The 12,755-nt window shown below is 51.2% G+C and overlaps 5 protein-coding genes across 5 annotated transcripts; 1 reads left to right on the top strand and 4 right to left on the bottom strand.

Annotated features, from left to right (window-relative positions):
* Positions 1–1,768: 1,768 nt before the first annotated feature.
* On the bottom strand, positions 1,769–2,779 carry EPUS_06836 (Adenylate kinase 1; the record flags this gene model as incomplete). The annotated part of the gene is made up of 4 exons (XM_007804730.1): positions 1,769–2,234; positions 2,286–2,440; positions 2,497–2,549; positions 2,617–2,779. 4 exons carry the CDS (start codon positions 2,777–2,779, stop codon positions 1,769–1,771), a joined length of 837 nt encoding a protein of 278 aa, XP_007802921.1.
* A 561-nt stretch (positions 2,780–3,340) lies between these two features.
* EPUS_06835 (26S proteasome regulatory subunit rpn-8) lies at positions 3,341–4,551 on the top strand (the record flags this gene model as incomplete). The annotated part of the gene is made up of 2 exons (XM_007804729.1): positions 3,341–3,524; positions 3,590–4,551. The coding sequence occupies 2 exons, from the start codon at positions 3,341–3,343 to the stop codon at positions 4,549–4,551; spliced, it is 1,146 nt and encodes a 381-aa protein (XP_007802920.1).
* Positions 4,552–6,160: 1,609 nt separating this feature from the next.
* On the bottom strand, positions 6,161–7,186 carry EPUS_06834 (uncharacterized protein; the record flags this gene model as incomplete). The annotated part of the gene is made up of 1 exon (XM_007804728.1): positions 6,161–7,186. The coding sequence occupies one exon, from the start codon at positions 7,184–7,186 to the stop codon at positions 6,161–6,163; it is 1,026 nt and encodes a 341-aa protein (XP_007802919.1).
* Positions 7,187–8,231: 1,045 nt separating this feature from the next.
* On the bottom strand, positions 8,232–10,533 carry EPUS_06833 (uncharacterized protein; the record flags this gene model as incomplete). The annotated part of the gene is made up of 2 exons (XM_007804727.1): positions 8,232–9,741; positions 9,800–10,533. 2 exons carry the CDS (start codon positions 10,531–10,533, stop codon positions 8,232–8,234), a joined length of 2,244 nt encoding a protein of 747 aa, XP_007802918.1.
* A 958-nt stretch (positions 10,534–11,491) lies between these two features.
* On the bottom strand, positions 11,492–12,635 carry EPUS_06832 (uncharacterized protein; the record flags this gene model as incomplete). The annotated part of the gene is made up of 2 exons (XM_007804726.1): positions 11,492–11,646; positions 11,753–12,635. The coding sequence occupies 2 exons, from the start codon at positions 12,633–12,635 to the stop codon at positions 11,492–11,494; spliced, it is 1,038 nt and encodes a 345-aa protein (XP_007802917.1).
* Positions 12,636–12,755: the final 120 nt, after the last annotated feature.

Here is a 12,755-nt window from a genome sequence, read left to right as displayed (position 1 = left end):
GAAACGGCGTTAGTACAACATGGCACTACGTGACTTAATCGAGCACGGACGAGGATCGCGGCCAGGGAACCTTTGCAACCAATCTCTACCATGGCCCATATACCCGGGTCTTCCTCGCGTGCACACAACACCGCTGTCCACAAAGATACCCCTGTTTTTGTATACTCCTCATCATCATCATCATCATCATCATCATCATCATCATGATGACAGAGCGCATGGTCGCATGGGTCCGTTTGTTCACTAGATCACGATCGCGGTAAATATGCACATGAACATACAGAAACATACACATATGTTAGATGTACATAGACATATAAATATATATACATGATGACTTCTTCACCCTTAAGTTGTCTAGACCATCAACTCATCTCTTTTCTGCTTTTTGTCCAATTAGATGTACTAAGTAGTACTTTAGCACGGAGATCAACAATGCGCCTCACAGATATCGGCTCGAGTCTTTTTTCCGAAGGAGATTTGAGAGGGAAGGGAGGAGAGTTTTAGAGCTGTATTTCGTCATCCTGCCTGCTATCCCTCGCCCCTGCTTCCTTCCTTCTGGCCCACTCCTTCTTTCTTTCTTGTGTCCTTTCTCATATACCTGATGGACATAATTTACCAAGGGACCTGAAGAAGGTAGAGGGGAGTTTGCGGGGGATTTTCATCACCGGGGTAATCGATTCGTTGCAGGGGCAAAGGGGAGGGTGGGATCGAGGGGTTCAAGTAAAGCGTGCGGAGCTGCAGGGAGGGGACCTCCTCGGTTTTTCTCCTTTCCAAAGGAAAAGGAGGAAAGGGAAGGGGCCGGGGGAGGGAGTAAGCACCAAATTAAGGAGGCTGGAGGCTGGAGGATGCACTTGAAGGGTCAGGGGAATCAGGGCCGAAGAGAGGAAGAGGAGAATCGAAACGCTTTGGATGGGGGTAAGGGGAAGGAATCGCTGGTGCTTGGTGTAGATGACGGGCCGGTTGTGGGATGTAGACAGAGAGAGAGAGAGAGAGAGCGAGAGAGAGAGAGAGAGAGAGAGAGAGAGAGAGAGAGAGAGAGAGAGAGAGAGAGAGAGAGAGAGAGAGAGAGAGAGAGAGAGAGAGAGAGAGAGAGAGAGAGAGAGAGAGAGAGAGAGAGAGAGAGAGAGAGAGAGAGAGAGAGAGAGAGAGAGAGAGAGAGAGAGAGAGAGAGAGAGAGAGAGAGAGAGAGAGAGAGAGAGAGAGAGAGAGAGAGAGAGAGAGAGAGAGAGAGAGAGAGAGAGAGAGAGAGAGAGAGAGAGAGAGAGAGAGAGAGAGAGAGAGAGAGAGAGAGAGAGAGAGAGAGAGAGAGAGAGAGAGAGAGAGAGAGAGAGAGAGAGAGAGAGAGAGAGAGAGAGAGAGAGAGAGAGAGAGAGAGAGAGAGAGAGAGAGAGAGAGAGAGAGAGAGAGAGAGAGAGAGAGAGAGAGAGAGAGAGAGAGAGAGAGAGAGAGAGAGAGAGAGAGAGAGAGAGAGAGAGAGAGAGAGAACAAGAGATGGAGGACAAGAGGTTTGTTATACAGAGACAACCTGCCAGAATCGCCAGACATGAGATAGATTATGTACTGATTCGAGCTTTTCCCCCCAACCTCTGTCTCAGATTGCGGCTGGAATCAAGCTGAATGCGTCCTCGCCTCGGGACCATGGTAAGGGTATCATCCTCCCCGGTTTTTCCACATTCAACAGAAACATCCAGCACTCGAAGACACAGGCTGTCCGTGGATAGGTATCCTAGCCACGGTGTGTTCTCACCCTCCACTCCTTGCTGGCCTACGATTTCAGTCCAATCTTGCTCAGAATGCTGCTCCCCATTCCAGTGTGAGCTGGTTTTTCCTCACCAAAAACACCGAGCAGGCTCTTCCACACCGCACCGGGCTCTTGACTCGCGTCGACACCAGACCAGATGCCCTTCTTCTGGTAATAACTCACCACTGGAGCAGTCTGTGCGTGATATGTCCCCAACCGTTTCTTCAACGTTTCCGCATTATCATCGGTTCTTTGGATCAGGTGTTCGCCCGTCACATCGTCTTTCATGTGTTCTTTGGGGGGGTTGAAGATCTTGTGATATGTGCGTCCAGATGCTGGGTGGATGAGTCGGCCAGTAACACGTGCAACGAGGAGACTGTCGTCGATTTGGAGCTCGACGGCGTGTTTGAGGGGCTGTTGTTGTTCTTTCAGCATCTGATCGAGGCGTTCGGCTTGGGCCACAGTTCGCGGAAAACCGTCGAGGATGAATCTGGAGTTTGGTCAAAACATTTGTGCGCGATATGAGGCATGTGCACAATACCCGTTGGCGCATTCTTGATTGGTAGCCAGTTCCGACTTGATCATGTTGACCATAATATCATCGCTGACGAGCCCGCCTTGATCCATAATCTTCTTGGCTTCTCGTCCGAGTGCCGTCTTCTTTGCGACCTGGGCGCGGAGCATGTCTCCTGTGGCCTGCGAGAAGTCAATAAACACGGCATAGCTAGCTAGCTAGACGGTCAGATGCGTACCAGGTGACAGACGCAGTACTTGTCCTTAATCTTGGGTGCTTGCGTTCCCTTGCCTGTAACAGGGTGTTAGACGAGTTGCACGCCGATTGACACAGTATTTCCATGTATTTCCATGTTTACCTGCGCCTGGGGGGCCCATCAAAATCATTCTCATCGACTGTGAAGGTGTTCTCGGTTTGGCCCCATCACGTCCAAGCCGGTCCTCCAGCTGTCGGACTCGGATTTCTAGCTTTGCAACGAGATCCTTCAGGTCGGTGACCGTGTCATCCCTAATTGGCGCCATTTCGGACAGAGAACGAGGAGAAGACCTGACCAAGGTCGTGATGTGACCTGCACGGGGCGGACGTGGAAGGAGTGGAGAAGATCACTGGCGCGTGAAGGTGAAGATGGAGGAGAGAAGGCGGACGGGGGGAGGGAATGAGTAGGGGGGAGTTCGAGCAGTAGTGAGGATGGGCGTGCAGTGTGCAGAGTGCAGTGTACAGTGTGCAGCAGCTCCTCCTCCTCTTCCTCCTCCACCCGAGGTGCTAAATTGAGGCCGCGGCTTTTGGTTCAGTTGCCAAGCCAGTCACCAGCCCTGCACGTTGCTCCAAACACTCATTCTCATTATCACTCTCACTCTCACTCTCCAATCTCATCAAGACAATTTCTGAGCTCAGTACAACGAATTCAATCAACTTGTACCTGTGCAGTGACAATCAAAGAACGCTCCGGATCACTACCCTCGAGTTTCAGACACAGAGACACACACAGACTCACAGACACATTCACAGACACATCAGTCCGGCGAAAGTCCTCAACATCGCGTCTGTCCAAATCACTGCGCAACCTCTCTACTTTCCGCGTCATGCCGGCCACAACAGCAGAGACGTTATCTCTGGTGACAAGACAAGTCTCCGTCGCTCCGCTTGTCCTCCTCTCAGCAGCAGATCACTACGGTAGATCAGCGAAAGGCACACGGAAAAGAGTGGTAGGAGTGCTTCTCGGACAGAACGATGGTAAAAATGTCAGGGTATCAAACAGCTTCGCAGGTAAACCCCCATCTACACCTTCTGTGCACCTGGTCATCGATCTCTCTGACACTCCTCTCCTGCAGTCCCCTTCGAAGAAGATGACAAAGACCGCTCCGTCTGGTTCCTGGACCACAACTACGTCGAATCAATGAATGATATGTTCAAAAAGGTCAACGCAAGAGAAAAGCTGATAGGGTGGTATCACTCGGGTCCCAAACTACGGGCTTCAGATCTAGAGATCAACGAACTCTTCAAAAGATACACCCCCAACCCCTTACTCGTCATTATCGATGTCCAACCCACCGAAGTCGGCGTGCCAACCGATGCCTACTTCGCCGTCGAAGAGATCAAAGACGACGGCACCACCACCTCCAAAACATTCGTGCACACACCTTCCATAATCGAAGCCGAAGAGGCCGAAGAGATCGGCGTCGAACACCTGTTACGCGACATCAGAGACGTAGCAGTCGGCACTCTCTCCACACGGATAACAGCACAGCTCCAATCCCTCCAAGGCCTACACCACCGCCTGCGCGATATATCCGCCTACCTGCAACGAGTCCTGGATGGCGACCTGCCCACCAACCACGCCATCCTCGGAAACCTGCAAGACATATTCAATCTGCTTCCCAACCTCTCGACCCCCAGCACCGCCAGCAAACCCATCAACGGCACCGACAAAACCTCCTCTCCCTCGTCAATCGAAAACAGCGAACTCGCCCGCGCCATGTCCATCAAGACCAACGACCAGCTCATGACCATCTACCTGAGTAGTCTCGTGCGCGCAATCACCGCATTCCACGATCTGATCGAGAACAAGCGGCAAAATCGCCAGGCGCAGGAGGACAAGGATGCCAAGACGAAGGAGGAGGAAGCGGGCGGGAAGAAGGAGGAAGGCAAGAAAGAGGCCGGCGATGACAAGAAGGGGATCAATGGTGTGGCCAACAGCGGAAACGATAACAACAACAACAAGAAGGATGAGAAAAAACCGGACGGAAGCGATGCGAAGGAGAAGGGAAGCGGGAAGGCGAAGAAGAAGAGCTAGCGCCGCTAATCGCGAGGATAATACATTTAGGGGCGCCGTGGCCTGGAACGAGCGATTTTGGCTAGCTGAACGCGTGTAGCAAGCATTAGCACTGGCGTTTAGAGAGGGAGAGAAAACACAGCCTGCCTGGCTGGACGTCTGGCTGGACGTGTGTGTCTCTCTCTCAGTGAGGCCTGCATGAGACACCTGAAAGGTGCCCAGGCGGACGAAACAATAGACATACTAGTACATGTAAGGACCAGCTTGGCCGGGAAAACAAGACCAGAAGGCCATCAGAACGAGATGGTGTCGTATTCCACCGACAGCCTTGCAGAAGCGAGGGACGGACCACCCTGTAATTTGTAATTCTAACTGCTTGTACTATTTGTACTATCCCTTCCCTTTCCCTCCCCTCTCCTTTCCATCCATCCAGATAGCTTGCACGCATGCACCCTTATTCGCTCCGCGCCCCGATTCTCTCTTTCTACCCCGAGATCCTCGCGTCCCGCCCTGGACGTGTTCATATCCATACCCATACTCATATCCATATCCATATTCGATCCCAGATCCCAGTTCCCAGTTCCCGAGGATAGCTAATCTAGAGCGACTCTGCTCTGCTCTGCTCTACTCTGTTCCATTCCGTTCCAATTCCACTCTACCAAACCAGCCAGCTTCTCATTGCATTTCGTTTCATATCGTTTCATATCATTCCATTCCAATTTCCCAACTCTGCGAAGCGCCGTCATGTACATCAGTCTCGCTTTCCCCATTCCTGGGTTCTTTGGGGAGAAAGGAGGGGGGGAAGCAGAGCGAAGGAAGGTAAATCCATGAGTGGCTGTGAAGAGTTCGGTGCGGATGGCGGCTGCTTTGTTCCTGGGCTGGGGTCGGGGTCGGGGGTCTACTGCGCTTGCTTCGTCTCTGGGGAGTGGAGTATAGATGGCTCTTCCTTTTCTTCGTCTTGCGTCGAGGGTCGGACCTGAGCTCGCTTGGGCTGGCTCTGAAGGGAGAATATGGGGTATCCTTGATGGTTGGCTGGCTGGCTGGCTGGTAGGCTGTGTAGCTGTGGTCTGCCACAGATAGGCACTCAATTCGAACAACAGTGTCTTCGTATAGCAGCGTACTTTCTTGCTAACTTAGTTGCTGGCGTGCTTGCTGGCTCGTCGGCAAGACGGTTGTGGGCATGGAGGAATGTTGATGTGAAACTGAGGTTTGGGCTGGATCCTTGCAGCGATGTGGATCTTGCAGTGAGCGTTCCAGGTTTGTCCCGTGGGAATACAGGATGTGGATGGGAGAGGCTCATGTGCAGTTCAGCCTTTTCAAGACAATCGCTGGGCATGTGTTTTGACGCGGAGAAATTGCTGTGTCGCTTGACCTGCTCCTCCACCGAGTTACAGAGGATGGGTTTGGCTCTCTGGGTGTCTCGTGTGCTCAAGATGCGCTGTACATTCGATGAACATTAGAGTTCGATAGTGCAATTATATTTCTCACAGATCCATTCAATGCAGAGGCAGTCGTTTCTTCTTTTGCCTCCACTCGAACAAGCTCGTCGCATTCCTTGTTATCTCACTTCATAGCTCGTTTCGTCCATGCAGGATAGGTCTAGTCAAAACCGTAGTAGAAGCTCTGTCTGTCAGTCCCCATCTCCCCATCCACCAGCCCATCCAGCTCCCTCCTCGGCGCTGACGGTGCGAAGCTGTACACCTGAGCCGAAAAGACCTGGGATGTGTTTGCCGAGTAAGGCAGCGAGGATGTGCTTACATACAGGCACTGGCACTGATGCTCCTTTTCTTTCCGAGTCAATTCCGTGTTCGGGGTCCGATATGGTGCGAGTAAAAGTACCACCAAACCTCCATTCGAATTCTGTTTGTGACATGGCACTGTCGTAGAAATCAACGTTGTGGTGGTCGTCGCCGGCTAACAAGTTCTTTAGTGGCTCTCGATTGTCATCGGCGCGGCCATCAGCTTTCGGATCCATTAATCGACTGAATGTGGACAAAGCAAAGGCGGGGCATGTACAGTTCCAGGCACCGAGCCTGACTTCGTAATTGGTTGAGGAGACACTGGTATGGTGGTGGCGACGTTGGCGAGTTGTTTTGGTCTGAGATGAAGCGGATTGGACGTAGAATACTTCGTTCTCTGTCGCTATCTGCCTGCCCGCCTCAAAGTCCACATGAATACCAAGATCAGTCTCGTGTAAATATGGGCCAACGCTTACCATGTAAGTGTTAAGAGGGGGATCTAGATCTCCCGTTGGTTCGTTCCATGGGGCTTGATAATCAACATGAGGCTTCCTATGCGATGCTTCGGAGACATTGGTAGGACTCGGTAGAGATCCGATAACCAACCGAGTGACCAATCCTCTGTCCAGTAGATCCAGCGCCGGAATGAATTCATGCGGAAAGAAGAAATGTAAAGTCATCAAGAGTCGGGTGACAGATTCTTGATCCTCTTTCGGGAGGGTAGAGAGGAGAGTAGAGAAATTTGGCGGTGATGGCGGAGACACAGGGTCTGTGGACACATTCGAGTCCAAAGGGCGCGGGCGAGACGCTGATGGTGATGATGATGACGGAGTTGAAGGCAAAGGAGGCACAAGAAGAGAGATCTTATCGACCAGGGACGTGATGAATGATTCCGGACTTCTACTAGCGAGGGGCATCGGGCTAGGATGATGGATTAAAGCTGAATAGACGGATAGACGGATAGCCGACAAGAACAATGATAGAATAAAGCGAGAGATATATGAAGGGTAGCCCATTGGGGTCAGTTCTTTGCTCTACTAGTCGGGGTGGCCTCCAGCATACTCACGACAACAGTCCTGATCTGCAAAGGAAGAAATGTCACGATGCCTTTGGCAGCTTTGATACTTGGAGGCGAGGGGGCATCCGCTGGGAAGACGTCTCTTTGTGTTGCAGACTTCTTGCACTTCTTCAACGCTGCTCATACTAGTGGGAGAAGGACATTATGGATTCAAGTCCATGATGTATCCCATACATTCCATGACCTATCAATTCGGGATGGAGGACTCTGGATCAGCCGAATTTCGGGCTACAGTTTACGACTTGTTATCCTTCCGCCTCTCTGTGATCTACCGAAGAGTATCGACCAAGGGAACACCATGCTATGGTATCTCTCTGAGCTCAAAGAGGGGACGAACGGATTAAGAAACTACTGTCAACCTACTGTGCAGAGTACGTAAAGAAGCAAGTTGATTAATAGCTACAGGGGTAGAGAGCGTAAATCTATGTATAATTGGCTGTACTGTATAGCGAAATTAGAAGCAAAATTGCGTTGGAAATTGACCAATTAGAAGCAGTAGAAACGCAGGGATTACGCATATGAAACGCGGCCAATTGGCCCTCTCGGAAGGTCAACAACTACTTATCTTTCCCAGCAACTTGACTATACTACTACCTATATCGATTACCACGCCTGGCACTTCCTCTTCACAAGTGAAAATACTTTAATATCCATTCTCTTAGGCCACAGGCCTGAGCAGTTCTGAACGCCTTTCCCGTCTCCTCCTAATCTCAGCATAGGCCTGTCTAACCACTCTATTCCGTATCTTCTTTCTCATGCTCCTTCCCAACCCAGCAACCACAGTCAACCCGCCTGATATCGCAATACCAGCGATATGTTCACACTGCCGGCAGTGTACAACATTTCCCAGCTCGGCCAGCCGTGTCGACTACATTAACATTGACCTAGGCTCTCTTCGAATTTTTGCCCTTGTTTACGCGGGCGGACCGGCGGGGTGCAGGAGGAGATTTCTTTGATATTGCTTCGGTAGTCTTGGGAGACTTTGGCTTCTCGTTGGATTTTGGTGACGTTTTCAACTTCTTCGCACCTGGCGACTTATTCTTCCCCGGGGGCGACGTTTGTGGCCCTTCGTTTTCCTGCGGAGGAGTTCTGAGCCTGTTGTCTTGTTTGGCTGGGCGTTTGGCCTTTTTCGGCGGCGGCGGTGGAGGGCCGGCCTGGTCGTCATCACCCCTCTTTCTCTTCTTGCCTCCCTTGACGTTGAAAATGATGATATAGTCGTCATTGACCGCGGTGCCCTTTTTGACGGATCGTAGATTACCCTCTAGGTCGGTGAGCTGAACGGTTGACTCGATCTTGGTTGGGACATCTGGATTGAAGTCACGGAGCTTGAAGATCGCTCGAGCATTTTCATCGTGATGCGCAGCATTTCGAAACGTTGCACAGAAGGTGGCCGTATCCTTTCCTTCGTCGACCTCATGTGCAACCTGGTCTCTTGCTTGTGCTGCAGGCTGTGCAAAGGCTGTCTCTTTCTCAACTTGCAATCTCTGTTCGCGCCGCTCGATGTCTGCTTCACGTTCAGCCAGAGCCTGCTGCTTTTCGTTCCTATTCCGAAAGAAGTCCGCTGCCATTGTCTTAAGCCTGTTCTTGCCCCCTTCCAGCTCCCCCTCCCGAACCCGCAATGCCTTCTCCCTTTCATTCAACTTCTCCTGCCGTGTATCGAGGGCAGCCTCTCTCTCATCGAGCTGTTGCTTGCGTGCTTCCGCTTCCTTCCTATTGGCAGCTTCGGCTTCCTCTCCGCTCGCAGCGGGTTCCTTGGGCAGATCAATCAATTCCCAGGCCATCATGAATGGCAACATGTCCTCCATAATCGATTCCCGGTTATGATTAATCTCTGCGAAATCGATGCGTCTGACCCTGTCATCATCGAGCTGAATCCAGCTGCCTGTTCTTGCCGGATCACGGACATAACTGATGTAATGGCCCGACGTGCTTGATTCTCCGGAGTGAGCCACCACTGCTGCAAGTCTGTATTTTGCATCCTTGTACTTGCTGCGAGCCGATTCATCAATGGCAACAGTAAGCTCTCGGGGTATTTCGCAATGTTCTTGGATCTTGCCCTGAGTGTTTGTGCTTCGATTGAGCTGCGTGAGAAGAATTTTAGGCAGTATAATAAATTTGTCTTTGGCAGATCTGGTGGTCAATCGCCCGCACCTTGGGCAGTCGGCCTCTTGCTGCTGTTCAAGCGATGCATCGAAACACTCCTGGAAGCTTCTTGCTCCCTTATGCCGGATCTTTGGACTCAGGAAATTGACGATATGGATCCAATTAGGTGGATTCAGCACCGGCTGCCCGTCTTCGCTCTTGCGTTTTCTCTTTTTCTGGCACTTTGCCGAGCAATATGTTGAAGTCGCATGCCAAGCTCTGAACATGCCACCCAAAATCTTGCCATGGACGCTACACGAACATTAGTAAGTGAGGACTGGCAGCACTTCCAGCAGAAATAGTAACTTACCTAATCGGGTCCAGCTCGTCATAAACACATTCCAAAAGCGTCGACAAGAATAATGCAGAGTCTTCTTGGCAGTAGAAATTCGTCTGCGTGGGTTTGGGTGTAAATCCAGGGCTGGCTTTAAGAAACCGTTTCCAAAAGCCATCCATGGCAGTATCCAATTGATGCCGCTTTGCCCGTACTGCAGGCCTGGCACTTCCTTTCGCCGTTGGCTGAGACCAGTATGTGGCTGCGAGCTCTGTCATAGCGTCCATTAACGGGTGAGAGGGTCCTCCTTCGCGCCTTGTAGAATAGGCTCCGGAGAGCCAGTTGGTGAAACACGGTAAATTTAGCAACATTGTGATTGCCGCGTTGCGGTAGCAGATGGAGCTAGCGTACCTCGGCGCTACGCCATTCATGAACCCCATAGGTGTCACGCTCGTGTCGGCATACTGGTGGGATGCTTGATCTATGATACCTCTGGGTTCTGGGCTCATTTCGGGGGCGGCCGGTGCCTCCCCTGATATCTCTTCGGGGCTAATCTCGCGATTCTCAGTTCCTGCCGTTGGCCCACCAAAACCGGACCCTGACTTGCCAGAGCTGGCACCGCTAGAACCTGAGATGCTAGTCAACGATCTACTAGACCTTGACCTGCTAGTATCTGAATTCTTTTCATTCTTTCTGTCTTCATCGAGGAGTGACGGGTCGATCACCGTATCATCAGGCCATGTATTCTCAATACTGTTTCTCGATGACATGATGTCCTGCGTATCTCTCTAGACAAGCCAAGCAAAGAATGCCTAACGAGAAGACCGTTTGGTGTAAAGCAGCAAAAGTGTTGTGAAGCAGGATAAGGAGATGGACAGAGACGACGTTTGAACAGAGAGAAAAACAAGTCGACAAACGGGAAAGCAGCAGCATAAAATGAAATGTGCGCAAAGCCGAACAATGAAGATCCATTGCCCTGAATTGACTCTGGCAATAGAGCGTTGGTGAATGAGCGCATCCGGCGCTGTTTTGTCCATTGTTTGAATAGGAGACTGTGACCGTGAATGAGAATTACCGCAATAGGATAGCCTGGATAGGGGCCCCGGAATAGGATGAACAATGGCACATGGACAATCAGGTGTTATTATTCACTTGGAAAATGATTCGAGAGCATTGAGTATATCGGTTGGATGTTTTGCATCATAGCTTGACCTGGCGCTGATGAGGGATTCCGAGATTTCTCCCCCTCAAGCATGGGAATTATGAATGAAAGAAACGACTCGGTTCAAGGCAAGCTTCAATCAGTCGCCAGCATCAACTCTGAGTCTTCAAGCTTATGACTACCATGATCGTAATGTAAAAGCTGACAGTGCATGACTCTGCCACTGGGATTCGACAACGAGAAGAAATGAAAGCCGCATTGAAGATTTCGACCCAATGCAGAAATGCACAGACCTCATTGCCAAGATTACCACTCTAGCCGTTTCCGGATATTGATGCCAGCAGCCCCCAAGTACTCACTTAGTAGTGGTGGTAGCGGTTTGACATGGTCGTGAGGAAGGAGCAAGAAACCCCAACATCACAATCACAGCGCGCAGAGTTCAGATGCTTACGTGACAGCTAGATAGGCCCACCGAGTCCAAAATCACTTATTTCTGCCCTGCTGCCTCATGTTCCTACCATCTCCCCTTCATTCATGCTCTCCTCTTCTGACCCAGCTAGTCCAAATCACCGGCCTTCCCGGTATATCTGCCAGATATTCAACATCCTCGCCCCTTGTCCAGGTGTAAATCCAGTATAACACGCATCGTTCGAGTAATCCATGAAGTTGCTGATGGGATCTGGGCCGGAGTAGCCTTGCGCGCCGTAAGGGTTCGCGGCACCTGCCCACCAGGAATAAAGGATTAGCTTCGGTCTTAGAAAAAGTCAAGGTACCACGGATGGCGAATAGGAAAGGCAAGGTAAGAAGGATAAAGTGGGAAAACTCACCATCTGATCCATCATAGCCAGGTGCAACCCCCGAATACGGACAACTGTCCTTCATGGCCGGGCACCCATTCGTGCTTGTCGCCTCTTGTGGCGTGTCTGCAACATAGTCTCCATAATCACGAGTTCCGCAACTATTTCCTTGGAACGTATGCAACAGCCCATTCCAATGCCCGACCTCATGCACCGTTGACCCTCCCCGATTGTACCCAAAGACACTACCCCCAGGCATCGTACCGCTCAGAATATTACAACCATCAAGCACGTATGCTGCAGCAGGCGTTCTCGCCCCAACACCTGCCGCCGGGAGGGAGCAATATCCCAATAGGATGGATCCAGCGGGGATTCCTGGGGTGCCTGGCGCAGATTGAAGCCGAGATTGATAGTATATGTTGAGGGTCGAGTATCCACCTCGGCGAAGAGCAGTCTTCATGCCAAAGTCATCACCGTTGCGGGCCCAGGTGTCATTCGTGCGGCGGGAATAGCCAATAAGGCGGAAACCAATGGAGGCATCAGTATATGCCCTGGCAAGGTATTCAAATTGAGCACGGATCTGAAGGTCGGTCACATAGGCCGAAGATGAGGGAGAAGCAGAGGCACTATCAGCGATGATGTGCATGTAGGTATCAATTGTGTACAGGGGCATAACTGCTTGGCGTTTTGTCTTCACGTTCGGGGATATTCTCGCTTCGACAGTGGTAGCGTTTTGAAGATCGTTGTCGAGAGGTTCGGCCCATGAAAGGAATGAATGGGCAAATCGGAGTGCTGAGGATGGGGCCTGGATGGGACAGTGGCGAACAGGAATCTCGGGGAGTGTTGCGGCAAAAAGAATACTGGGAAGACACAGGAGGACCGAAATGGAAAGACCAGATTTGTGACCACGCATGCTAGATAATTCAGTAGCAACCGCAAAGGGCACTGCACAGCACCGCCAGATATGTTTGGTAAGAGGGCAGACGCCCTAAGCACCACTGAGGAGCTCTTAAAAAGTCTTTGCTCCTTTCTT

Source organism: Endocarpon pusillum (genome assembly GCF_000464535.1).
Source record: "Endocarpon pusillum Z07020 unplaced genomic scaffold scaffold3494, whole genome shotgun sequence".
Classification (NCBI taxonomy): domain Eukaryota; kingdom Fungi; phylum Ascomycota; class Eurotiomycetes; order Verrucariales; family Verrucariaceae; genus Endocarpon; species Endocarpon pusillum.
This window is presented reverse-complemented; position numbering and strand designations above follow the sequence as displayed.